Source organism: Oncorhynchus nerka, linkage group LG11 (genome assembly GCF_034236695.1).
Source record: "Oncorhynchus nerka isolate Pitt River linkage group LG11, Oner_Uvic_2.0, whole genome shotgun sequence".
In the NCBI taxonomy this organism is placed as follows: domain Eukaryota; kingdom Metazoa; phylum Chordata; class Actinopteri; order Salmoniformes; family Salmonidae; genus Oncorhynchus; species Oncorhynchus nerka.
In genome coordinates, this window is record NC_088406.1 from 60,928,978 (window position 1) to 60,956,459 (window position 27,482).

At 41.8% G+C, this 27,482-nt stretch overlaps 1 protein-coding gene across 1 annotated transcript in view; it reads left to right on the forward strand.

Annotated features, from left to right (window-relative positions):
* Positions 1-12,088: 12,088 nt before the first annotated feature.
* LOC115137264 (alpha-1D adrenergic receptor-like) overlaps positions 12,089-27,482 on the forward strand; it is a 29,266-nt gene continuing 13,872 nt past the window's right edge. Inside the window, exon 1 of the mRNA XM_029673472.2 lies at positions 12,089-13,547. Within this exon, the coding sequence (XP_029529332.1) occupies positions 12,596-13,547 (952 nt within the window). The 5' untranslated portion in view covers positions 12,089-12,595. The remainder of the gene's footprint in view (positions 13,548-27,482) is intronic.

Sequence of the window (27,482 nt, forward strand, 5' to 3'; positions counted from 1 at the left end):
AATAAACAGTGTGTTGTAATAAAAACAGTGTGCTGTAATAAAAACAGTGTGCTGTAATAAACAGTGTGCTGTAATAAACAGTGTGTTGTAATAAAAACAGTGTGCTGTAATAAAAACAGTGTGCTGTAATAAACAGTGTGTTGTAATAAAAACAGTGTGCTGTAATAAAACAGTGTGCTGTAATAAACAGTGTGTTGTAATAAAAACACTGTGCTGTAATAAACAGTGTGTTGTAATAAACAGTGTGCTGTAATAAAAACAGTGTGTTGTAATAAAAACAGTGTGCTGTAATAAACAGTGTGTTGTAATTAAAACAGTGTGCTGTAATAAACAGTGTGTTGTAATAAAAACAGTGTGTTGTAATAAAAACAGTGTGTTGTAATAAAAACAGTGTGCTGTAATAAAAACAGTGTGTTTTAATAAAAACAGTGTGTTGTAATAAAAACAGTGTGCTGTAATAAAAACAGTGTGCTGTAATAAAAATGGTGTGTTGTAATAAAAACAGTGTGCTGTAATAAACAGTGTGTTGTAATAAAAACAGTGTGCTGTAATAAAAACAGTGTGCTGTAATAAACAGTGTGCTGTAATAAAAACAGTGTGCTGTAATAAAAACAGTGTGCTGTAATAAAAACAGTGTGCTGTAATAAAAACAGTGTGCTGTAATAAAAACAGTGTGCTGTAATAAAAACAGTGTGCTGTAATAAAAACAGTGTGCTGTAATAAAAACAGTGTGTTGTAATAAAAACAGTGTGCTAAACAGTGTAATAAAAACAGTGTGCTGTAATAAAAACAGTGTGCTGTAATAAACAGTGTGTTGTAATAAAAACAGTGTGCTGTAATAAAAACAGTGTGCTGTAATAAACCGTGTGCTGTAATAAAAACAGTGTGCTGTAATAAAAACAGTGTGTTGTAATAAAAACAGTGTGTTGTAATAAAAACAGTGTGCTGTAATAAAAACAGTGTGTTGTAATAAAAACAGTGTGCTGTAATAAACCGTGTGCTGTAATAAAAACAGTGTGCTGTAATAAACAGTGTGTTGTAATAAAAACAGTGTGCTGTAATAAAAACAGTGTGCTGTAATAAACCGTGTGCTGTAATAAACCGTGTGCTGTAATAAACAGTGTGCTGTAATAAAAACAGTGTGTTGTAATAAAAACAGTGTGCTGTAATAAAAACAGTGTGCTGTAATAAACCGTGTGCTGTAATAAAAACAGTGTGCTGTAATAAACAGTGTGTTGTAATAAAAACAGTGTGCTGTAATTTTTTATTTTACCTTTATTTTACTAGACAGTTAAGAACAAATTCTTATTTTCAATGACGGCCTAGGAACAGTGGGTTAACTGCCTGTTCAGGGGCAGAATGACAGATTTGTACCTTGTCAGCTCGGGGATTCGAACTTGCAACCTTTTGGTTACTAGTCCAACGCTCTAACCACTAGGCTACCCTGCCACCCCTGAATAATAAACCGTGTGCTCTAATAAAAACAGTGTGTTGTAATAAAAACTGTGCTGTAATAAAAACAGTGTTCTGTAATAAATTGTGTGCTGTAATAAAAACAGTGTGCTGTAATAAACAGTGTGCTGTAATAAAAACAGTGTGCTGTAATAAACAGTGTGCTGTAATAAAAACAGTGTGCTGTAATAAACAGTGTGTTGTAATAAAAACAGTGTGCTGTAATAAAAACAGTGTGCTGTAATAAACAGTGTGTTGTAATAAAAACAGTGTGCTGTAATAAAAACAGTGTGCTGTAATAAACAGTGTGTTGTAATAAAAACAGTGTGCTGTAATAAAAACAGTGTGCTGTAATAAACAGTGTGCTGTAATAAACAGTGTGCTGTAATAAACAGTGTGTTGTAATAAAAACAGTGTGCTGTAATAAACAGTATGTTGTAATAAATCGTGTGCTGTAATAAACAGTGTGTTGTAATAAAAACAGTGTGCTGTAATAAAAACAGTGTGTTGTAATAAAAACAGTGTGCTGTAATAAAAACAGTGTGTTGTAATAAAAACAGTGTGTTGTAATAAAAACAGTGTGTTGTAATAAAAACAGTGTGTTGTAATAAAAACAGTGTGTTGTAATAAAAACAGTGTGCTGTAATAAAAACAGTGTGCTGTAATAAAAACAGTGTGTTGTAATAAAAACAGTGTGCTGTAATAAACAGTGTGTTGTAATAAAAACAGTGTGCTGTAATAAACAGTTTGCTTTAATAAACAGTGTGCTGTAATAAACAGTGTGCTGTAATAAAAACAGTGTGTTGTAATAAAAACAGTGTGCTGTAATAAACAGTGTGTTGTAATCAAAACAGTGTGCTGTAATAAACAGTGTGCTCCCATAAATAGTGTGCTTCCATAAACAGCGTGTTCTAATAAACCCTAACAAGCACACACTGATTCCCTGGCCACCTGTCTCCGTCAGAGATCCTCTACATCTCAATCGCTCAACAACAATCACCATCATCTCAGCCCTGTGTTGTCTCTGTGTGAAAAGGACATTTGCGCCAACATCCTCTTTCTCCCCTGTTCTCTCCTCTCTCTCCCCAAACCTTCTCTCTCCAAACTCTGCATCAACCTCCCAACACCTTATCTCTCAGCTCCCACCTGACTGTTACTGGTGGGCTCCTGGGGGAAGGTACGTGTCTGTTCCTACCAGCCTCTGTAGCCATTTTGGCTCAAACATGACATGTGGCAGGGGCTGCCGTCTTATACATACCTCTTCTAATTCTCCACTGTGTGTTATCTATGCTGGTCACCCAGACAGACCTGGAATAAACTACTTCTGGCATGTCTCAAGCCAGCCCTAAACTCCTAAAGCTCCTTACACAAACACAATAATCTAGGAACGTGCCAATCCAGCCCAAACAACAGCAACATGGTTTACATTCTTCAGGCGCCATTATGAGCAAATGCTTATTTTTTGGTTGCTGAGTTTCAAGCCTACCATAACAAGGCACAAGATACCATAACAAAAAAAACATCTGAACGCCATGCATAGAAGGTTTACAAGAAGGTTTACAAGAATGGGCTACGTGATCATGCTAGTTACTCATGTCAGTTCATTATGCATGAAGATGTCCTATGCATTTATTAAATGTCGATATTCCAGGTTTGGACAAATACATTAGGTGTACATTACAATGGGCCTGCATTATAATAGTTATGTACAAACAGTAATGATGTACTGTACACATACACACACCTTTGTTGTCCACTCCACCACTAGTTCACAGGCATTAATGGCGCACCGGGGAAACGAGTGATATATGCATTAATTTATACACATGTATAAAGCATGGCCAGGGCCGTTAATACAAACAGCTTTTCTCCCTTGATAAGACGGTACTTAGAGTAACGAGTGCTCTTAGAGGGAGAAGATGGCCGAGCCATAAATCAATGGGCGCGTCCCAAATGAAACCCTATTCCCTGTACAGTGTACTACTTTTGGTTAAAGGTAGTCCACTATATAGGGAATTAGGTGCCATTTGGATTTTTTTTTAAATGCTTTCACAGTGCTGATGATGCTGCCTCAAGCACCTTCTCTTAAGACTGATGTTCAAATAAACATTTGCGTTAAATAATCAACAAGCGTAATTTACTTTCCCCCATTTCTGCTTCCAAGCGAGCTAACCTTTCCTTAAAGGGGATGTGCTCTTCCTGCAGAAGAGTCTGGAAAATATGCAAATAATATCAAGAATGGTACAGCATGTTTGAATAGGCATACAGTGGGGCAAAAAAGTATTTAGTCAGCCACCAATTGTGCAAGTTCTCCCACTTAAAAAGATGAGAGAGGCCTGTAATTGTCATCATAGGTACACTTCAACTATGACAGACAAAATGAGAAAGGAAAATCCAGAAAATCACATTGTGTAATGAATTTCCTCCTCTTCTTCCGAAGAGGAGAGGCGAAACGGATCAGAGGACCAATATGCGGCGTGATAAGTGTCCATGGTTCTTTTTAATACGTTAAGGTACACATGAACAACTGACTACAAAAAACAAGAAATGTGAAAACTCAAAACAGTCCTATCTGGTGCAAACACAGAGACAGGAACAATCACCCACAAACACACAGTGAAACCCAGGCTACCTAAGTATGATTCTCAATCAGAGACAACTAATGACACCTGCCTCTGATTGAGAACCATACTAGGCCGAAAACATAGAAATACCCAAAACTTAGAAAAACAAACATAGACTGCCCACCCAACTCACGCCCTGACCATACTAACTAAATACAAAAACACAGGAAATAAAGGTCAGAACGTGACACATTGTAGGATTTTTAATGAATTTATTTGCAAATTATGGTGAAAAATAAGTATTTGGTCACCTACAAACAAGCAAGATTTCTGGCTCTCACAGACCTGTAACTTCTTCTTTAAGAGGCTCCTCTGTCCTCCACTCGTTACCTGTATTAATGGCACCTGTTTGAACTTGTTATCAGTATTAAAGACACCTGTCCACAACCTCAAACAGTCACACTCCAAACTCCACTATGGCCATGACCAAAGAGCTGTCAAAGGACACCAGAAACAAAATTGTAGACCTGCACCAGGCTGGGAAGACTGAATCTGCAATAGGTAAGCAGCTTGGTTTGAAGAAATCAACTGTGGGAGAAATGATTAGGAAATGGAAGACATACAAGACCACTGATAATCTCCCTCGATCTGGGGCTCCATGCAAGATCTCACCCCGTGGGGTCAAAATGATCACAAGAACAGTGAGCAAAAATCCCAGAACCACACGGGGGGACCTAGTGAATGACCTGCAGAGAGCTGGGACCGAAGTAACAAAGCCTACCATCAGTAACACACTACGCCGCCAGGGACTCAAATCCTGCAGTGCCAGACGTGTCCCCCTGCTTAAGCCAGTACATGTCCAGGCCCGTCTGAAGTTTGCTAGAGAGCATTTGGATGATCCAGAAGAAGATTGGGAGAATGTCATATGGTCAGATGGACCAAAATATAACTTTTTGGTAAAAAAAAAAGTGTTTGGAGGACAAAGAATGCTGAGTTGCATCCAAAGAACACCATACCTACTGTGAAGCATGGGGATGGAAACATCATGCTTTGGGGCTGTTTTTCTGCAAAGGGACCAGGACGACTGATCCGTGTAAAGGAAAGAATGAATGGGGCCATGTATCGTGAGATTTTGAAGCAAGGTCATTGAAGATGAAATGTGGCTCAAAATTCAATGTCTTCAAAGCGTGTGCGTGTGTTTGTGCATACAAGAGTGCACGTGTGCATGCGCATGCGTGCGTACTGTACGTGCGTGTGTGCATGTCTGTATATTCGGATGCAGCTGAGAAAAGATTGTTTAAAATCCGTGTGAGTGTGTGTGTGTGTAACCGGTGTAAAATGGCTAGCTAGTTAGGGCTGGGCGCTAGTAGCGTTTGAATCAGTGACACCCGGTTGCTCTGAGGTCACTGGTTGAGCGTGGCTTTTGTAGAGCGATAGGTAACGATGCTTCGAGGGTAACTGTTGTCGAAGTGTTCAGAGAGTCCCAGGTTGGGGCAGAGAGAGGGACAGAAGCAACAGTGGTGTGTGTGTTTGTGTGTGATTTGAAGTGTGAAGCCCAACTCCGCCTCTAACTCGTGCACACAAACATGCTGCAGACCAGCGGATATGATAGGCCAGAGGCAGATCTGTGAAAAGCCTGACCCTGTGGACCACAACATTCTATGGAGAGCTTCCCCACCAACCCCCTGAGAGACAGGAGACAGCCAGCTGCACATCTGAAGAGAAGACGACAACCCTGCCGGGTGATGTCACCACAGCGCACACATACACACACACGCACGCACGCACGCACGCACGCACGCACGCACGCACACACGCACGCACGCACGCACACACACACACACACACACACACACACACACACACACACACACGTGATATGTGTCCAGCAGAAGCCCTAACCTGCAGAAGCTGATAAGACCGGAGATACTCAAACAGACCGGAGGCTGGAGCCGAGAAAGCCATGGTGAGAGACAGTCTGAGGGTGTGTGCAGTGATGTAAAGTACTAGTTTAGTCATTTTTGGGGTATCTGTACTTTACTTTACTATTTATATTTTTGACTACTTTTACTTCACTACATTCCTAAAGAAAATGATGTACTTTTACTCCATACGTTTTCCCTGACATCCAAAAGTACTTGTTACATTTCAAATGCTTAGCAGGACGGCAAAAGGGTCTAATTCACACACGTATCAAGAGAACATCCCTGGTCTCTCGTGTAATGGCTCTGATCTGGCAGAGTCACTAAACACACATGCTTCGTTTGTAAATGATGTCTGAGCGTCGCCCTAAGTGTGCCCCCGCCCCGGCCAGCCATACATTTTAAAAACACAAAAATCTGGTTTACTAAATATACGGGACGTGAAACGATTTATACTTCCAATAGGCCACTTGCTATTGCCTCTGTTGCCATGACGTACACATGCCATTGTGCAGAAAGAAACATTGTATTGTGTGTAAATGTTGTATTGCGCCACATGGCATGGGTTAAGTATAACCTCGTGATCTGTGAGAATCAGACCTGGGTTCAAAATGTATTTGGAATGTAAGCGTTAGATTGAGCCTGCCCGGAGTGCCAGATGTGGTGCTGGATTTGAAAATGTGGAACTATTCCCTTGGTTCCAAGGCGCCAGGCTCAATCAACCCCAGCTAAATGTGAACCCAGGTCCGATAAGGAGTGTGGCGCTTGTTTAACCAGGCTATTGTTTCAGCTGAACAGTGGCACAGACAGGGGCACTGTGCCGCTACAGATATCTTCATGTCAGGCAGACAAAATTTGTGTTTTCACACGAGGACAGGGTTACGGTTAATGGACTACTTCGTCCCAAATGGCACCCTCTTCCCTATATAGTGCACTATTTTTGACAAGGGCCCAAAGGGGGGGGGTTCCATTTGGGACGCAGCCCATGAGTGGGTCCTTTCCTCCCAACACCAGAGTTATGGTAACAGCATTGAAACCAGTTGCCAGTTAAAGCATGCCGTTTCAATTGTCTTTGTACTAGCTGTGAGAAATAGGAAACATCAATCGTGGAGCGAGGTGCTTTGAAAAGGAAACAAAGAGCTTTCGATGTTCTTTATCTGCCTGCAACACCTCCTTACCCCTAGAATAGATCAAAACAAAAAATAAAACAACCGCCATTTTTCAAATGACAATCAAAACATAACAACAAAAATATCTGTCAAGTGTTTCTGTTGTCTGACCGACATATATCAAACCACGAGGACACATTGTCTGTAATCAAATACAATGTCCAGAGCTCCACAGGGCAGGCAGGTAGAGGACTCTTCATACACAGAAATGAAATCCAAATTGCTGAGATTGTTATTTCCTTTGGTGTATGTCAAAGCAGGTTATCAAAGGAAATACCAGACATTTATTACAGAACACAAAGGGGACAGACCAGAGTACAATTTATGAAGGGCTGGTGAAACAAAGCCAGCCAACACAGGAAATGACACGTGATGTTATACATTTTTTCTGTTATTTTACCAGGTAAGTTGACTGCGAACACATTCTCATTTGCAGCAACGACCTGGGGAATAGTTACAGGGGAGAGGAGGGGGATGAATGAGCAAATTGTAAACTTGGGATTATTAGGAAACCGTGATGGTTTGAGGGACAGATTGGGAACTTAGCCAGGACACCGGGGTTAACACCCCTACTCTTACGATAAGTGCCATGGGATCTTTAATGACCTCAGAGAATCAGGACACCCGTTTAACCTCCCTCCCGAAAGACAGCACGCTACACAGGACAGTGTCCCCAATCACTGCCCTGGGGAATTGGGATATTAGACCAGAGGAAAGAGTGCCTCCTACTAGCCCTCCAACACCACTTCCAGCAGCATCTGGTCTCCCATCCAGGAACTGACCAGGACCAACCCTGCTTATCTTCTGAAGAAAGCCAGCAGTGGTATACAGGGTGGTATGCTGCTGGCCAATTTACATGTCAGTGAATAGCAAGGACACTTCATAACTTAATTCTACACACCATCCTATTTTCCGGTTATTATGAGTCCGAAAATGACCAAACCAGATGCATCAAAGTCATTCCTATAGCAATGGTTCCCTGGTCTCTACAATACTATGTCTGTCAGTATGTTGTTATAGTAATGTAAACGTGACCCGAGAACCAGAGGTGGAAAAAGTATCGAATTGTCGTACTTGACTAAAAGTGAAGATACCTTAATAGAAAATGACTCAAGTAAAAGTGAAAGAAATCTCAGTAAAATACTACTTAAAAGTGTATAGGCATTTCATTTTAAACGTACTTAAGTATCAGAAGTAAATGTAATTGCTCAAATATACTTAAGTATCAAAAGTAAAAGTATAAATAATTTCACGTTCCTTAAAATAAGCAAACCAGACGGATAGCCAGGGGCACACTCCAACACTCAGACATCATTTACAAATGACGCATTTGTGTTTAGGGAATCGGCCAGATCAGAGGCAGTACTGTTGCAGACACCCTTGACCATACAAGGGACTTACAAAGTTCATATTTGACATATTATCCATTATTCAAGGAGGATAGAGACTAATGCTATTTAGGAGAACTCCTTGGCCCAAGGCCACAGTAGGACAGTCTATATCCAAATCCAATTATCGAGCCGACTCGCTTCGGTATATCTTAACACTGCACTACTTTTGAAACATGTAAAAGAGGAATGAAAAACAGATGAGGTACATTTCCCCTACATCTGTTTTCCTCCTGTCGCTAAATCAACTGTTATGACTTTTTAGATTTTAAATACACGCTGGATAGTGGATATCCCACCCTGTCCAAACTGGTAAGAGTGTCTGAAATTGAACCGTGAGTCCAGCACTTTCCAATGTAGCGTTGAGGACGCTCAGCTGTCGCAGCCACTGCCTCGTTACAGTTCCCAGTCAGAAACCTGTATGTGCAACACGGGCTCATGTCCTGTTAAAATGTTCTGTCCCTTCCCATTCCTTCCCACTCAGACCTGGGTTTAAATACTATCACATGTCCAGGAACGTCAGTGGTAACAGCAGCTTCACGATATGGTTACCTAAACATGCACACGTCCATAGTGCTCTCATTCACACAGCACACAACACTTTCTTAAGTAAAAAAAAATACTTTAAAGTACTGCTTAAGTCATTTTTGTTGGTATCTGTACTTACTTTACAATTGATATTTTTTTTACAACTTTTACTTCACTTACATTCCTAAAGAAAATAATGTACTTTTCACTCCATGTTTTTTCCCCGACACCCAAAAGTACTGTTTACATTTTGAATGCTTAAAAGGACAGGGAAATTGTCCTATTCACGCACTTATCAAGAGAACATCCCTGCTCATCCCTACTGCAAAAAGCAGAACAATGATGGAGGTTGGTTTCACCTAGACCTGTCAATTGCACTACACAGTCACATCACAGACCATGTTAATTAATATCCTCGTTTTAAAGCTGTTTGTCACCGAAGGAGACTAGACTCATTATTCCTTAAAGCACCTCACAGAAAAGGTACACATTTGTCCATATAAGTTCATACATTCATAAGGCAACAAGAAAATTAAACGTCTGTTTGTGTCAGGTGTCCAAAAGTGGAATAATAAACTTGGGGGGGGGTAGTATGTTGGATTGGATAACAGTAGTGTTCTACTGACACAGTACACTAGTAAACACATTCCCTCATATGTTCTGTAGTGACTGACATTGTGTCGTTAGTTACTGCATTATTCTGCATCAGCAGAAAATCATCCAGCATCCAGACCCCTGACAGGCATCATCGAGTCATCTGCTCACAAAAACAGGGGGCTGCACCCAATCAGACGGTGCCCCAACTCTTGGCATATTTTGACTATTGATTGCTGGCGTATGGAAAAGGTTGATGAGGTGGCGCGGTTATGACAGTTATTACTCAGTGAATAGTTACTAAACATGCAATTGTCATATGGGGGAGAAGGGGGGGGGTATAACCATGCACATTGTAATTTGCACGCACAAAATATCACACCCCCTTCTCACCCGTACGACACAACGAATCAGAAAGGAACGGAAAGGGAAATATTTTAGACTTGTTTTGAGGATTAACCCAGGATGTGCAGCCTACGGAGTGATTATTCTGAATCAGGTATTATTAAACCATGACCAGTGGTGATAAAAATGAGATGCAGGCCTGTGCTCATTCAGCTCCTCCTTAAACTGACATACTTGTCATACGTCCCCATGCAATGTGCATAGAAATATATCATTCAATCCTCTTTTGAAGGTTAGCCTATACTCCTCTGCCAAGCATCCTGCTCTATGCTTTTGTGTGTTTTCTCCATTTATAGGTATCTTTTGAAATGCAACCGCAAAGAAGAAGAGGGACTGCAGATTGAAGCGCAGCATGTGTGTTGCCCCCTTGTGAGTCGGGCTACGACTCTGCATTCTGCCTCGCACCATTTTCCCAGAGCTTGTGTCCCCTCCGCTGCTCTCCCCCTGAGCTCCCTGGTGACTCGTAACGACCAATCGCCCCCTCCGACCCTCCCTGGGGGACGGCAGCAGCTGCACAGAGTCACTGGGGACTTGGAACTTTACAGCTAGGACCCATGAGGCCATTTTCACTCAAACCAACAGCTCTGGGTTGGGGCCATGACTGACAGTGTTATTGTTGCAGTGGTCATTTCAACTCACTTGTGGTTTTGATTTTTGTTATGTTTCAAACATCTCTGACAACAAAATTTAAATAATACAAACACATTTCGCATTATGTACCAGAGTCACAAAATGCACAATTAAGTATCGATTCCATTCTATTATATTGTGTACACTACAAGACCAAAAGAATGTGGACCCCCCTTCAAATTAGTGGATTCAAATATTTCAGCCACACCCGTTGCTGACAGGTGTATTAAAAAAGGGGACACAGCCATGCAATCTCCATAGACAAACATTGGCAGTAGAATGGCGCGTACTGAAGAGCTCAATGACTTTCAGTGTGGCACCATCATAGGATACTACCTTTCCAACAAGTCAGTTCTTCACATTTCTGCCCTGCTAGAGCTGCTCCGGTCTACTCGAAGTGCTGTTATTGTGAAGTGGAAACGTATAGTGTAGAAATTGTCTGTCCCCGGTTGCAACACTCACTACCGAGTTCCAAACTGCCTCTGGAAGCAACATCAGCCCAAGAACTGTTCGTCGGGAGCTTCATGAAATGGGTTTCCATGGCCGAGCAGCCTAAGATCATCATGCGCAATGCCAAGCGTTGGCTGGAGTGGTGTAAAGCTTGCAGCCATTGGCCTCTGGAGCAGTGGAAACGCGTTCTCTGGAGTGATGAATCACGCTTCACCATCTGGCAGTCCAACGGATGAATCTGGGTTTGGCGGATGCCAGGAGAACGCTACCTGCCCCAATGTATACTGCCAACTGTAAAGTTTGATGGAAGAGGAATGGTCTGGGGCTGTTTTTCAGGCTAGGCCTCTTAGTTCCAGTGAAGGGAAATCCTAACGCTACAGCATACAATGACATTCTAGACGAATATGTGCTTCTAACTTTGTGGCAACAGTTTGGGGAAGGCCCTTTCCTGTTTCAGCATGACAAAGACCCTGTGCACAAAGCGAGGTCCGTACAGAAATGGTTTGTTGAGATCAGTGTGAAATAACTTGACTGGCCTGCACAGAGCCCTGACTTCAACCCCATCGAACACCTTTGGGATGAATTGGAATGCCAACTGCGAGCCAGGCCTAATCTCCCAACATCAGTGCCCGACCTCGCTAATGCTCTTGTGCATGAATGGAAGCAAGTCCCCGCAGAAGAGTGGAGGCTGTTATAGCAGCAAAGGGCAGACCAACTCCATATTAATGCAAATGTTTTTGAATGAGATGTAGTGTATTATATTCTAGGTTTTAGTTTGCATGTAGTCTGGCTTCGGGTTGTATATGTCAGTGATGTAATACTGAAGTAGTCTAAACATCAACTGAATATTAGGCTATGGGTCAAATCTATACACTATTGGCTACACTGGAATGCCTGTTGAGTGTGTAGATACGGGCGCGACTCCCTCTTGTGGCGTCGCAGTTATTATGCGACGCCTCACTTAATCCACTTGCTAGGGAGGAGCGCAGGGCTCAGATGCTGGGGTCCTAGGCAGGCTGCGTCTCTGTGGTTTGATTTGGACTTCTCACTAAAAGAATGCCGCCAGTGGAATAGAATCGGACCATCCGGTGCTATTGAGCTACAAAAATATATTTACTGATACTTCATTTGAGATTTTGTGACATTTTTGCTACCTCAAAGAACTCCAAGAATATCCTTGGCTGGAGCAGTCTTCAGTTTAAAAAAAAGAAGGAATAGTTGATCCTGCATTTTCAGACAGAGGGAAGGTGCTGTTATTGCGCATCAGTTTTATTTTGTTGTTGGGGAAAAAATACGCATAGATGAAACAATCTAGATACCAATGGAGCTTTTCATAAATTGAAGACAATTCACATATATGAGAAGAATGTTCCATTTCATCTCGTTTTCTTTTAATATCGGAAACAAACAACACTGAACAAAAAAAACATTACGAATAACACTTTGTTTTGCCTTGGGATCCAACTATAAAGTTTTCTTTATGGAGTTTCAAAATGACATATTCTAATTTGATGAACGAAAGCAATGACGGAATATATTTTGAAAAAGCTCTCAACGAATCTTTCCTGGACCAAATCTTATTCACAGACAACAGCACCAACTCCACCAGCTGCAAGAACATCACACTGGACCCCCAGGTCATTGCGGTCGGGGTCTTTCTATCCGTGTTCATCTTGGTGGCTATCGTTGGGAACATTTTGGTTATCCTCTCGGTGCTATGCAATAGACACTTACAGACCGTCACGAACTTCTTTATAGTCAACCTGGCCATAGCGGACTTGCTATTGAGCATTATTGTGCTTCCTTTCTCCGCGTCTTTGGAAGTGCTGGGATGCTGGGTGTTCGGCCGGATCTTCTGCAACGTCTGGGCAGCGGTGGATGTTCTCTGCTGCACCGCGTCCATCCTCAGCCTCTGCATCATCTCCATAGACAGGTACATCGGTGTCAAACACTGCCTCAAATACCCCACCATCATGACGGAGAAGAAAGCCGCCGTCATTCTGGTGTTGGTCTGGGTTTCCTCCATGGTCATCTCCATAGGACCGCTGCTGGGATGGAAGGAACCGCCGCCGACCGACGAGAGCGTCTGCAGCATCACCGAAGAACCGGGCTATGCCCTCTTCTCCTCGCTCTTTTCCTTCTACCTCCCGCTTATGGTCATCCTAGTGATGTATTTCAGGGTCTACGTGGTGGCCCGGAGGACTACCAAGAGTTTAGAAGCGGGGGTCAAACGGGAAAGAAATAAGTCGATAGAAGTGGTGCTTAGGATTCACTGTCGGAGCATGCTGGAGGATACTTCCAAGAGTAAAAACCACCCGTTCCGGAGTTCGCTGTCCGTGCGCTTGATGAAGTTCTCCCGGGAGAAGAAGGCTGCCAAAACCCTGGCGATTGTCGTCGGGATGTTCATCCTGTGTTGGCTACCGTTTTTCTTTGTTTTACCACTGGGTAAGTGTTGGATTGATTATCAACATTTAAATTGCAATGTATTGAGGCTACAGTTGAATTGGTTCTGTGTTTTTTTTTTTTTACGTATGTAAAATATGTGTCCCAGAATCTGCAAATATGTGTGCGCGCTCGCGTGTGTAATCAGTAGGATTCCCTGTAATGATTGACGAGTGTTCACTTCAATGCTGCCTGGATGGAGCCGATCCAACGTGTCCATATTACTCAAATACGATTCAATTACTTTGAAGTTATATCTTGTTCACTGTGCTTATGTTTACATATTGAAGTGCACTATTTAGAACATGAAACGTGAAACAAGGATGTTTAAAATTCCTCCAAGTGCATAATTATTATGAGAAGGTTTGCGGGCAGCGTGCAAACTGCCAATACAATACAATCTTTTGATATCTGGAATTGTGAAGTTTGGGGTTTTATTTTTTGCCCCTACTGTAAACGTACAGAGATGACCACTATTGTCTCTGGTAGATCACAATGACTCACAATTACGCACGACATATGCTCTGTAATACTGTACTTCAACCAATCATGAATAGTTCTAATTGTGGCATTCGGCATCATCAAACATAACTTCAAGTCCGATATTGCATATACATGTGCAATTAATCGATTTATTGTTCGCAGTCCATAGACATAAAATATCATTCAATGGCGTCATCAGTTGTGCTTTATAGCCCTACTGTTTTGTAGCAGTATGTTGAAGAGCAAAAACAAGCCATTGTAATTCTGTCGAGACATAAAAGTACACTCAAGAAAAACAATTTTATTTATCATAGTGATTAAGGAGTCACATTCAAATATATAATATGCCCCACCAACATTAGACAACTATACAGACAAAACTAAAATTGCGTAAAGAAGTAAATTAAATCAATGATGAGAGAATAGTCAGATGAACTGACAGCTGACACAGACATGGTGGTGTAGCCAGAAGATGGGCATGTCATGAACCAAGCGGTTTTGAGGACATGTTGAATCATAATTACTATATAAATGAACATGCACCATTTAAATCAACTAAATTGAAAACATTTCATGTTTTAAGCTGTGAGTAATCAGTTGCACAACCCTTTTTAGTTAAGATTCCCAAATAGTAGTTTCTAGTCGAATGAAGGTATGAGTTGAGCAAACGTCATTTTAAATTGACCGAATGTTTGACAAAAGTTTTCCCAAGTTGGAGCTTGGTTTGGACCAACTAAATGATTTTTGTTCAGGTAACACTTGAGCGGAAAACTTGAGTAAACAGAAAATAGGCTGTACAACAAGTTACTTAATAATAATTCGTTGAAATAACTAGAGTTGTGTTGTTGTTTTTTTTACAGGGAATTTATCTACAACAGCAGCTCAATAGAAAAAGGAGTCGAAAGGGAGTAGAAGGTGTAAAAACGCAACGCATAAATACACAACACTATATACTAAACAGATAAACAAACAGCAATAAACGCCATGTGTAAGAGTAAGTGCTAGAACCTTTGGTTGATGATGATTTGAGAAACAAACAAGTGACTTGTTCACAGAGCAGCAGACGGTCAATAAAATGCTAACGAATAGAAAGGTGCTTTAATGGTGAAATGGGGTCGGGTGTAGAGATGAGAGGCAATAACAGGAGGAAAGCAAATGCCACTGATTATGTCAGGTAATAGGTTTTATTAGGAGCATCAATGGGAAAGACTGGGGAATAGCGGAGCCATTTAGGATAACATCCCACTGGGCAAAAACTAGTAGAATCAACATTGTTTCCACGTAATTTCAACCCCACAAAATGATGTGATGACATTGAATCAACATGGAAAACCGATTGGATCAACTTAAAAGCATTTCATATTTTTTTCGCCCAAATTTTTACCGAAATCCAATGACATGGTGACATTTTTTGTTGAATTCACGTTATTTGAGAACTGAGTGGCGCAGTGGTATAAAGACACTGCATCTCAATGCAAGGGGTGTCACTACAGTCCCTGGTTCAAATCCAGGCTGTATCACATCTGGCTGTGGTTGGGAGTCCCGTAGGGCTGCGCACAATTGGCCCAGCATCGACTGGGGTAGGCCGTCATTGTAAATACATATTTGTTCCTTAACTGACTTGCCTAATTAAATAAAGGTTAAATTAATTTAAAAAACAATTACATTTAAAAAAAATCTTAACTAGATGTTGATCTGGCCTCTCTGCCCAGTGGGATGTCAAGTAAGAAAGACACACATTGTACACACCAATGGCGGTCAGTGCCATTTAAGATGAGGGAGGACACACCTTTCTTTTCATGAGCATGGCCTTATTTCAATGTAACATTGATAGTTTTAGGTTTCTACATGATACTCAAATTTTTCCTATACCCATCATGATGTTGCTACAACCTAGCCTAGGAATGAAAGTTTACAATGGAGGTGCACACTGGTCGAGAGAACATTTTAAGGTGACAGAAAGAGACACATGGACAGACAGTGACGCATTCTATACTGCCTTACACACTAGCCTGCATCTAGCTGATCTAGGGTGTAATCATTAGTCCAACAGTTGCAAACAGAGTGTTTCTATTGGACAAATTCAGGAAAGTTTGTCCCTGTTTCGTTCTGTTTGCTTCTGTTTTAAGAAACATTTTTCAACTGAATTTTGCTAAATGAATACACCCCTGATCACACGTAATCACAGTTCCCTTTCATAGCAGCCACGTTGTATTCCTTCTCGCATCTATGCGCTCTCCTCTTCTTACCTTTTCACTTCGCTTGTGGACTCCAATCAACAACACACCGGCAAAATCTAAGACATTAGAATGCCTATTTACTCTGTTCCATCTGACTTTAACTGACTTGCCTAAAACCACTGTCTCATCAGCTTTGCCAGGGTATGTATGAACTTGATCTCCACTATAAAAAGCATGTAGACATTATCTCACATATCTTTTAGACTAACATTTAGTTTTCAACGTCGGAAATTTGTATGAACCTTGTTGTCTGTCTATGACATTTGCAACACTGTTTCAATATTCAAATTCGATCTCCAGCTGCCCCATAGTAAGGAACGTGTCGGGAGTCGGGACGAGATAGACAGGCAGGCAGCATTTCTCAGCCAGTCAAAATCATGAATCAGCCAGCATCATTTTTATGGATATACAGTGCATTCGGAAAGTATTCAGACCACACTTTTCCCACATTTTGTAATGCTACAGCCTTATTTTAAAATTGATTAAATAGTTGTTCCCCCTCATCAATCTACACACAATACCCCATAATGACATAGCAAAAACAGGTTTTTTTTTTTTTTGCAAATGTATCCCCCCAAAAAACATAAATATCAAATTTACATAAGTATTCAGACCCTTTAGTCAGCACTTTGTTAAAGCACCTTTGGCAGCGATTACAGCCTCAAGTCTTCTTCGGTAGAACGCTACAAGCGTGGCACACCTGTATTTGGGGAGTTTCCCCCATTCTTCTCTGCAGATCCTCTCAAAATCTGTCAGGTTGGATGGGGAGCGTCGCTGCCCAGCTATTTTCAAGTCTCTCCAGAGATGTTCGATCTGGTTTAAGTCCGGGTTCTGGCTGGGCCACTCAATGACATTTAGAGACTTTTCCCCAAAGTAAATTCCACGTTGTCTTGGCTGCGTGCTTAGGGTTGTTGTCCTGTTGGAAAGTAAACCACCCCAGTCTGAGGTCCTGAGCGCTCTGTAGCAGGTTTTCATCAAGTATCTCTTGATACTTTTCTCTATTCATCGTTCCCTCGATCCTGACTAGTTTCCCAGTCCCTGCCGCTGAAAAACCTCCCTGCAGCATGATGATGCCACCATCATGCTTCACCATAGGGATGGTGCCAAGTTTCCTCCAAGTGCATAATTATTAGGAGAAGGTTGCCGGCAGCGTGCAAACTGCCAATACAAAACACTCTTTTTATATCTGGAATTGTGATTTTTTTTTTTTTTTTTGCCCCTACAGTAAACGTACGGAGATGACCACTATTGTCTCTGGAAGATAAACGTAGCAGACAATTCACAATTACTCACAATTACGCAAGACATATGCTAAACCTGTAGGTTAGCCATAGTTAGCTTGCTAGCAAGCAAGGGATAAGAACGTTGCCAGCCGGTATGGAAATGGAACATTTAGAACGAACGACTGGGTCTCGCGTCCATAGACACAGAACAAAAATACTAAACAACTGGGTTGTGTCTCTGGCAACCGAACCGATAGAACGTACGACCAACAGGCTTGGGTAGCAACCTTAGATTTGTGTCGGGACTATATCTTGTGGAAGGATGAAATAGTATGAATAAATTCATCAAAATAACGTTTTAAAGAAAAATATGTCAATCATTAATTGAATATGTTGGCAACTTGTTGTATAAAAGTGATAATGCCCTTGAAGCCAGTTGTTGGACCTCAACTTTGTCTCGGGTCTAACAACACCGTGCCAATATATCCTCCAAACACTGGCTTCTCGGGCATTATCACTTAAATGAACTAAAGTAAAGTCATAGTAAACATAGTTATTAGAACTAAACGCGTTTGTAAACCCGCTACAATCCTGCAGTAACGTTACAGTGTATCGTCAGTCAGCAGTTCAGCACTTACACCTTCGGGCCCCGGAGGCATTATATTAGTAAAAACCAAGCTTACTTTGACTTTGAAGAGTTCCAGTGTAACCAAATAGCTAATATAGCATCCCTCTGTTTGAGCAGGGTGTTTGAGTAGGTTAAACTAGCTAGCTGCATTAGCTTGCAAAGTAATTGAAATTGAAAATGAAAAATAAATAGAAAATATTAAATCTCTCTCTGTCTCTTGCTTCTTCTTTATTTTGGAAGAAATGTAATGTATGTGTTCAAAACTGGTCAACTATTGTGTTTCTCTCTCTTTGAGTCAACTACTCACCACATGTTATGCACTGCAGTGCTAGCTAGCAGTAGCTTATTCTTTCAGTACTAGATTCAAATCAAATCAAATCTTATTAGTCACATGCGCCGAATACAAAAGTTTCAGACCTTAAAGTGAAATGCTTACTTACAAGCCCCTAACCGACAGGGCAGTTAAAAAAATATTGATACGAATAAGAGATAAAGGTAACAAGTAATTAAAGAGCAGCAGTAAAAAATAACAATAAATACAGGGGGGTGACGGTACAGAGTCGATGTGCGGGGGCAGAGGTTAGTTGAGGTAGTATGTACATGTAGGTAGAGTTAAGTAAAGTGACTATGCATAGATGACAACAGAGCGGGGCAGTGTGGGGGGGGGGGGCAATGCAAATAGTCTGGGTAGCCATTTGACTAGCGGTACAGAAGTCTTATGGCTTGGAGGTAGAAGCTGTTAGAAGCCTCTTGGACCTAGACCTGGCGCTACGTTACCGCTTGCCGTGTGGTAGTAGGGAGAACAGTCTATGACTAGGGTGGCTGGAGTCTTTGACAATGTTTTGGGCCTTCCTCTGACACGCCTGGTATAGAGGTCCTGGATGGCAGGAAGCTTGGCCCCAGTGATATACTGGGCTGTTCCCACTACCCTCTGTAGTGCCTTACGGTCAGAGGCCGAGCAGTTTTCCATACCAGGCAGTGATGCAACCAGTCAGGTCATGGTGCAGTTGTAGAAACCTTTTGAGGATCTGAGGACCCATGCCAAATCTTTTCCGTCTCCTGAGGGGGAATAGGTTTTGTCGTGCCCGCTTCACGACTGTCATGGTGTGCTTGGACCATGTTAGTTTGTTGGTGATGTGGACACCAAGGATCTTGAAGCTCTCAACCTGCTCCCTTGCAGCCCCGTCGATGAGAATGGGGGCGTGCTCGGTCCTCTTTCTCCTGTAGTCCACAATCATCTCCTTTGTCTTGATCACGCTGAGAGAGAGGTTGTTGTCCTGGCTCCACACGGCCATGTCTCTGACCTCCTCCCTATAGGCTGTCTCGTTGTTGTCGGTGATCAGGCCTACCACTGTTGTGTAAACAGCAAACTTAATGACGGTGTTGGAGTTGTGCCTGGCCGTGCAGTCATGAGTGAACAGGGAGTACAGGAGGGGACTGAGCACGCACCCCTGAGGGGCCCACATGTTGAGGATCAGCATGGCGGATGTGTTGTAACCTACCCTTACCAACTGGGGGCGGCCCGTCAGGAAGTCCAGGATCCAGTTGCAGAGTGAGGTGTTTAGTCCCAGGGTCCTCGTCTTATTGATGAGCTTTGAGGGCACTATGATGTTGAACCAGCTGTGGTCAATGAATAGCATTCTCACATAGGTGTTCCTTTTGTCAGGGTGAGAAAGGGCAGTGTAGAGTGCAATAAAATAGAGACTGCATCATCTGTGGATCTGTTGGGGCGGTATGCAGATTGTAGTGGGTCTAGGGTTTCTGGGATAATGGTGTTGATGTGAACCATGACCAGCCTTTCAAAGCACTTCATGGCTACAGACGTGAGTGCTACGGGTCGGTAGTCATTTAGGCCGGTTACCTTAGTGTTCTTGGGCACAGGCACTATGGTGGTCTGCTTAAAACATGTTGGTATTACAGACTCGGATAGGGAGAGCTTGAAAATATCAGTGAAGACACTTTGCTAGTTGGTCAGCACATGCTCTGAGTAAACGTTCTGGTAATCCGTATGGACCTGCGGCCTTGTCTAAAGATCTTACTCTCATCGGCTGCGGAGAGCGTGATCACACAGTCTTCCAGCTGGTGCTTTCGTGCATGTTTCGGTGTTATTTGCCTCGAAGCGAGGATAGAAGTAGTTTAGCTCGTCTGGTAGGCTCGTGTCACTCCGACGAGCGTCAGAGCCGGTGTAGTACGACTCGATCTTAGTTCTGTATTGATGCTTTGCCTATTTGATGGTTTGTCGGAGGGCATAGCGGGATTTCTTTTAAGCTTCCGGGTTAGAGTTCCGCCCTTGAAAGTGGCAGCTCTGGCCTTTATCTCATTCATTCTCTGATCCTTTGATTGGGTGGAAAACATGTCAGTTCATGCTGCAAGAGCTCTGATAGGTTGGAGGATGTCCTCCGGAAGTTGTCATAATTACTGTGTAAGTCTATGGAAGGGGGTGAGAACCATGAGCCTCCTAGGATTTGAATTTAAGTCAATATACACAGAAGAGGACAGAAGCTAGCTGTCCTCCGGATACACCATGGTGCTACCGTACTGAGTGCAGTTGAGGCTACTGTAGACCTTCATTGCAAAGCAGTGTATTTTCATCAATTATTTGATGTGAATATATTTCGTATAGTTTAACCTAAAAAAGAAAACTTAAAAAATGTTTTAACATTTTCATTTTTATGAAATTCACTGAGTAGCATGGTCCTCCTCGGAGGCGGAGCCTCCACTGACACACACACACACACACACACACACACACACACACACACACACACACACACACACACACACACACACACACACACACACACACACACACACACACACACACACACACTCTCTATACATCATCCTTTCTCATCCATTGTTTACAGTATGTATCAGGAAAATGATTCCAAGCACTTCATTAGAAAACCAGTTCCACCCAGCGCTCAATTGTTTGGCCTCAGTTCTAAACTCTTAACAACAGAACAATAGAACAAATGGACTGTGCCCCCAAGACCAACAAAAGATTTTAGAGATGGGCAATTCTAATAGCAATATTCTGGCAAGCATTGCTTTTGGAACAATGGGGGAGTTTAGTCAGGCACCATATCGTTTAGAGAGGGAGGCATCTTTTAGAGGACAGCTACTAACTTTGCAATAGGGCTTTCTTTTAATGGGAAATCCTTTTCGCACCACAGGTGTTAGGTTTAGCCAGAAAAGTGTGTTTAAAACCATTGGGGATTTCCGTGTCAATGGACCATTGTTTGTAACATTCTTCTCATATAGAGCAAGCCACCACAGCCTTGTTTTGTATGAGCCTACACATAACATGCTATGCCTACTAATCAACTTGAGTTCCTTAGATTTAATTTCCTCCAATCCCCCGGAATGTTATTGTGCATACTTGGCTGTTGGTTGGCTGATAGCATCTGTTGGCTCAGACCCAACCAGCACACTCTGCTACTTGTGCCAGGCTAGCTGTGCCTCCCCCCAGCCCCCCAGCACCAGCCTTCCAACCTCCCAGCTTCTCAGTCCTCCAGCCCTCCAACTTCCAGTCCCTCAGTCCCCAGCTCCCCAACCCTGATTCAATTACTTTTAAGTTACATATCTCTTTCACTGTGCTTATGTTTACGTATTCCAAGAGCACTATTTAGACAGTGAAATATTAAACAAGGATGTTTAAATTTCATCGGCACGAAAGAGAGTCTATTAAGAGAGATGGGTAACTCTAATTATGGTATTCAGGCCGCTGACTCCAGGAACTTAACGGTCCACTGCCATTAGGACAGCTGTAATTGAACTTCATTAGAGTGGGGTTGCCCCCCCCCCCCCTCTTCCTCACACGCCCAACAGCCAGGATGGGGAGAAGAAAAAGGATGGGGGGGAAGGGAGGAGGTAAAGATGGCACCATTCCACACGTACAATGCCCCTCTCGTTTTTTTGTTCTCTCCCCCTTTCTCTCTCAAAACCTGCCTTTCCTCTCTGCCTTTCCTCTCCATGTCTCTGAGCTATCCTTTGCATGCAATGGCTTGGTAGACTGAAGTGAGAAGCATGGCTTGGTAACCTCTTGATAGTGCACAGAGCGAGGAAGGCAGCGACCAAGACAGGGCGCAACAATAAATCCACAATAAGCAACCACTGAAGGGATTGTCATTATCTTAGGCTAAAGAAATGTGACACTGATGATGCTCATAACTACGTTTCTGTGGCTCCAGTCCACATGACACATCTATTTGTGTTGGAACACAAGCTTCAGAATTTGTCCGAACACACAAACGCACACACACACAAACACGCACACAAACGCACACAAACACGCACACAAATGCACACGCACATGCACACACACACACACACACACACACACACACACACACACACACACACACACACACACACACACACACACACACACACACACACAGCCTTAGTTACCAAAGTCTTTCAAATGTCATCACCTCACCACTCAAATAATGAGTAATGCTCTGTTGAGTGACCCTCGAATTCTAGGAATAGAGAGCAGTTCAAAAGAGATCACGTTTTACACTTCATCCACGAGCCTTATCGCTGTAGGAATGTCAGTGTTAATGTGGTGGAGAAACTGCGACAGTCTGACAGCAAGAGAAAATAATGGAATACAGTCAGCCCTACATTTGACTTCTTCCTATAAACCAAATGTCAGTGCTGTCCATAGGTCTAATCTAAAACTGAGAAAATATCAACTTCGGGGCCGTGTGCTGTTAAAGTCGAGGAACAAAACAAACAAGATATTTTGAGGCCAAATGTCTCTACCTTAAGGAGATAAACTAGTGATATACTGTATTCAGTATCCAATGTGTACAGTAACGTGACAGAAACCTTGATAAAGGATACACATTACAAACATTAGTATTACAACTCTAACCATATTCTGTAGACATCCAAACTCAATCATTTGACAAACTGAACAGACACATTGTGCGTAATCTGAAACTGTAGTTACGTATCGGTTCTGATTGTTACAAAGGCATCTGATGATGGCCTCAACACCACTATCAAAATGTTATCGAGGACACTGATGTTGTAAGGAAGGAGGCCTTTGACTCCAAGCAAAACGAGACTACTGTATAGATTTGTCCCAAATGACTTCCCGTTTCCTACATAGTGCATTACTTTGTCCAGAGCCATATGGGTCAAACGTAGTACGCTATATAGGGTGCAATTTGGGACATACCCCATGACTAATATGTTGTTGTGCTTTTTTTCCCCATGATGCCACTGAGAATATCCCCATAACCGTGGTGGGGGAGAGGTGGGAGGGGGCAAGGGGAGCTCTGCTTTGCCAAAGGAAATAATTAGCTCAGGAAAAACAGGCCTGTACGATATTATCTTTGAGGGGATTTTTATTTATTTCACATTCTTGATAGGTCTTGAGAAGACTTTGGCCAATAGCGGGAGGGGCTTTGCCATTTGTTTCTCTCATCATCTATTTGAAAGAAGACAGATTGTGAGGGCTTGTCCAATTTAGCAGGTTGTGTCCACCAATAGACGACCTCTGTAAGCATAGTTTTACCCTTCCCCCTTGGCTATATATATAGTGTTCAATGTTGGTCCAATTTTCAACCTGCTGTAGGCCTATCAGACGCAATAACAATGATTCTTACGTACATTTTTTTTGTACGGCCACATTTTTTGTATGGTTACACTTAAGAGGATATCTGTCCGTTTGTACAGAGAAGGATGCTTCTTAGCACTTCTAAGCACTTTTGCAATCAACTCCTTTCTCCGTTGCACTGATCCGTTCACTCCGATTCATAATGGGCCACTATTGCCAGAAACCATCAGAGTGAAAAGAGAATGTTGAATCAGAGTGGGTCCCACCATGTCCTCCTGTGCTTTTCTCAGCCACATCTCTATAGGACATCCAAAGTCAGTATTCTGGACCAAGCATCGTATAACTCACCTTGAACACAACCTAAGGCAGACTTAAAGGGATCCTTCATCCAAATGACGAAATGACACATTGGTTTCTGCGTCTGGGGTTGAACTATACTTGTAATGCTCTCTTGAAAACGCATACCCTATAAAGGCTTACAGAAGGTGTAAGTAAATACAGGATATTAGTGAGAAACGCATGGCAGGAGGCTCAATCAAGGTAGTCGTCTTGGCTTCTTTCTCATGTCATTCTCGTTGGCACAAAACGTTTTAAAAAAGTGTTGATAGGGGATAGAATGCGGTTGGACCATCAGATAATTGGCATATACATTACTCTTACTGAGTTTCCACGTGGGTGAGGATGTTGGAAATGTAACTAAAGCCTGTTGGATGCTAACTTTTAACTTTTAACTAGGACAGAGAAAGGTATACCTGCATTTTTTTGTGACTTAACATAGGTACAGCAAATCCGCTTTGACTTTGAAAAAGCTTTTGATAAAGTACGACTGAAGTTTAAATATACACTACCGTTCAAAAGTTTGGAGTCATTTTGACATTTCCTTGTTTTTGAAAGAAAAGCAAATGTTTTGTCCATTAAAATAATATAAAATTGACATTGTTAATGTTCTACATGACTATTGTAGCTGGAAATGTAAGATTTTTTATGGAATACCTACATAGGTGTACAAAGGCCCATTATCAGCAACCATCACTCCTGTGTTCCAATGGCACGTTGTGTTAGCTAATCCAAGTTTATCATTTAAAAATGCTAATTGATCATTAGAAAACCCTTTTACAATTAGGTTAGCACAGCTGAAAACTGTTGTCCTGATTAAAGAAGCAATAAAACTGGCCTTCTTTAGACTATTGGAGTATCTGGAGCATCAGCATTTGTGGGTTTGATTACAGGCTCAAAATGACCAGAAATAAATAACTTTCTTCTGAAACTCATCAGTCTATTATTTTTCTGAGAAATGAAGGCTTTTCCATGAGAGAAATTTCCAAGAAACTGAAAATCTCGTACAACACTGTGTACTACTCCCTTCCCAGAACAGCGCAAACTGGCTCTAACCAGAATAGAAAGAGGAAAGGGAGGCCCCGGTGCACAACTGAGCAAGAAGACAAGTACATTAGAGTGTCTAGTTTGAGAAACAGATGCCTCACAAGTCCTCAACTGGCAGCTTCATTAAATAGTACCTGCAAAACACCAGTCACAACGTCAACAGTGAAGAGGCGACTTCGGGATGCTGGCCTTCTAGGCAGAGTTGCAAAGAAAAAGCCATATCTCAGACTGGCCAATAAAAAGAAAACGTTAAGATGGGCAAAAGAACACAGATACTGGACAGAGGAAGATTGGAAAAAAGTGTTATGGATGTTATGTTCGGATCACACAGAAGAACATTCGTGAGACGCAGAAAAAATTAAGATGCTGAAGGAGTTTCTTGACAACATCTTTCAAGCATGGTGGAGGCAATGTGAAGTTCTGGGGGTGCTTTGGTGGTGGTAGAGTGGGAGATTTGTACAGGGTAAAGGGGATCTTGAAGAAGGAAGGCTATCACTCCATTTTGCAACGCCATGCCATACCCTGTGTACGGTGCTTAATTGGAGCCAATTTCCTCCTACAACAGGACAATGACCCAAAGCACAGCTCCAAACTATGCAATACCTATTTAGGGAAGATGCAGTCAGCTGGTATTCTGTCTATAATGGAGTGGCCAGCACAGTCACCGGATCTCAACCCTATTGAGCTGTTGTGGGAGCAGCTTGACCTTGTGGTATGTAGAAGTGCCCATCAAGCCAATCCAAATTGTGGGAGGTGCTTCAGGAAGCATGGGGTGAAATCACTTCAGAATCCCTCAACAAATTGACAAATAGAATGCCAAATGTCTGCAAGGCTGCAATTGCTGCAAATGGAGGATTCTTTCTTTTTTTATGGCCATCGAAATGTTAGCTATTAAAATCAGATCCAACAATAATATCAAGGGATTTAGAAATACAGGGCTTAAAAACAAAGGTATCATTGTATGCTGATGATTCATGTATTATTTTAAATACAAAATGTGGATTCCTCCACAGCCTCATAGAGGATCTAGTTAATTGTTCTATTTTCTCTGGATTACCAAATTATGAGAAGTGTACTATATTATGTATTGGATCACTAAAAAATACAACTTTTACATTGCCATGTAGTTTACCAATAAAATGGTCTGATGGTGATGTGGATATACCCGGTATACATATCCAGAAATAAATAAATAATCTCACTCCAATACATTTTAATAGAAAGTTAGAAAAAATAAATAAGATACCATAAACTATCATGGCTACCATGGCTACCATGGCTACCATGGCTATCATGGCTACCATGGCTACCATGGAAAGGTAAATACCTTTATATGTGTGTAAAAATCACCCTGATTAACTTTTTAGTCATATCCCAGTTTACCTATTTGCTAAAGGTCTTGCCTAAAACTAGCAAACCGTTTTTAAAAATTATATGAGAAAAAAATATTCAATTTTATTTGCAATGGCAAGCCAGACAAAATTAAACGGGCCTATTTATATAATGAATATGAATTCGGAGGGCAGAAATGATAAAATATTACAGAATTAGACCTCTCACTAAAGGCTTCAGTCATACAAAAGTTATACTTAAAACCCAAACTGGTTCTCTCGCAAATTAGTAAGAATGTCTCACCCTATGTTCAAGAAAGGCCCTTTTACATTCCGTTATTTGAAAAGGAATTAATCTCCCAAATATTGCTATTTTAAAAACAAGACAGAAAGTTGGTTGCAATTTCAATTTAATCCACCAGAAAAGACAGAACAAATACTACAACAAATATTGTGGTTAAAATCAAATATACTAATTGATAAAAAATGGAATAAAAAAAGGTATAATCTTCATAAATTCTATCAGAAATAGGACTGGTGGGGTTTTGTCCGGACGACTGTGTGATCATGCTCTTCGTAGCCGATGTGAGTAAGACCTTTGACCTCTACAGGATCGGTCCCCCCGCGGGACGGTAGGCTAATGTGATTAGCATGAGGTTGTAGATAACAAGAACATTTCCCAGGACATAGACCTATCTGATATGGGCAGAAAGCTTAAATTCTTGTTAATCTAACTGCACTGTCCAATTTACAGTAGCTATTACAGTGATAGAAGACCATGCTATTGTTTGAGGAGAGTGCACAGTTATGAACTTCAAAAAATGTATTAAACAGGTCAACATTCACAAGGCCGCAGGGCCAGACGCATTAACAGGACGTGTATTCCGAGCATGCGCTGACCAACGGTCAAGTGTCTTCACTGACATTTTCAACCTCTCCCTGTCTGAGTCTATAATACCTACGTGTTTCAAGCAGACCACCACAGTCCCTGTGCCAAAGAACACTAAGGTAACCTAGCTAAATGACTACCGACCCGTAGCACTCACATCTGTAGCCATGAAGTGTTTTGAAAGACTGG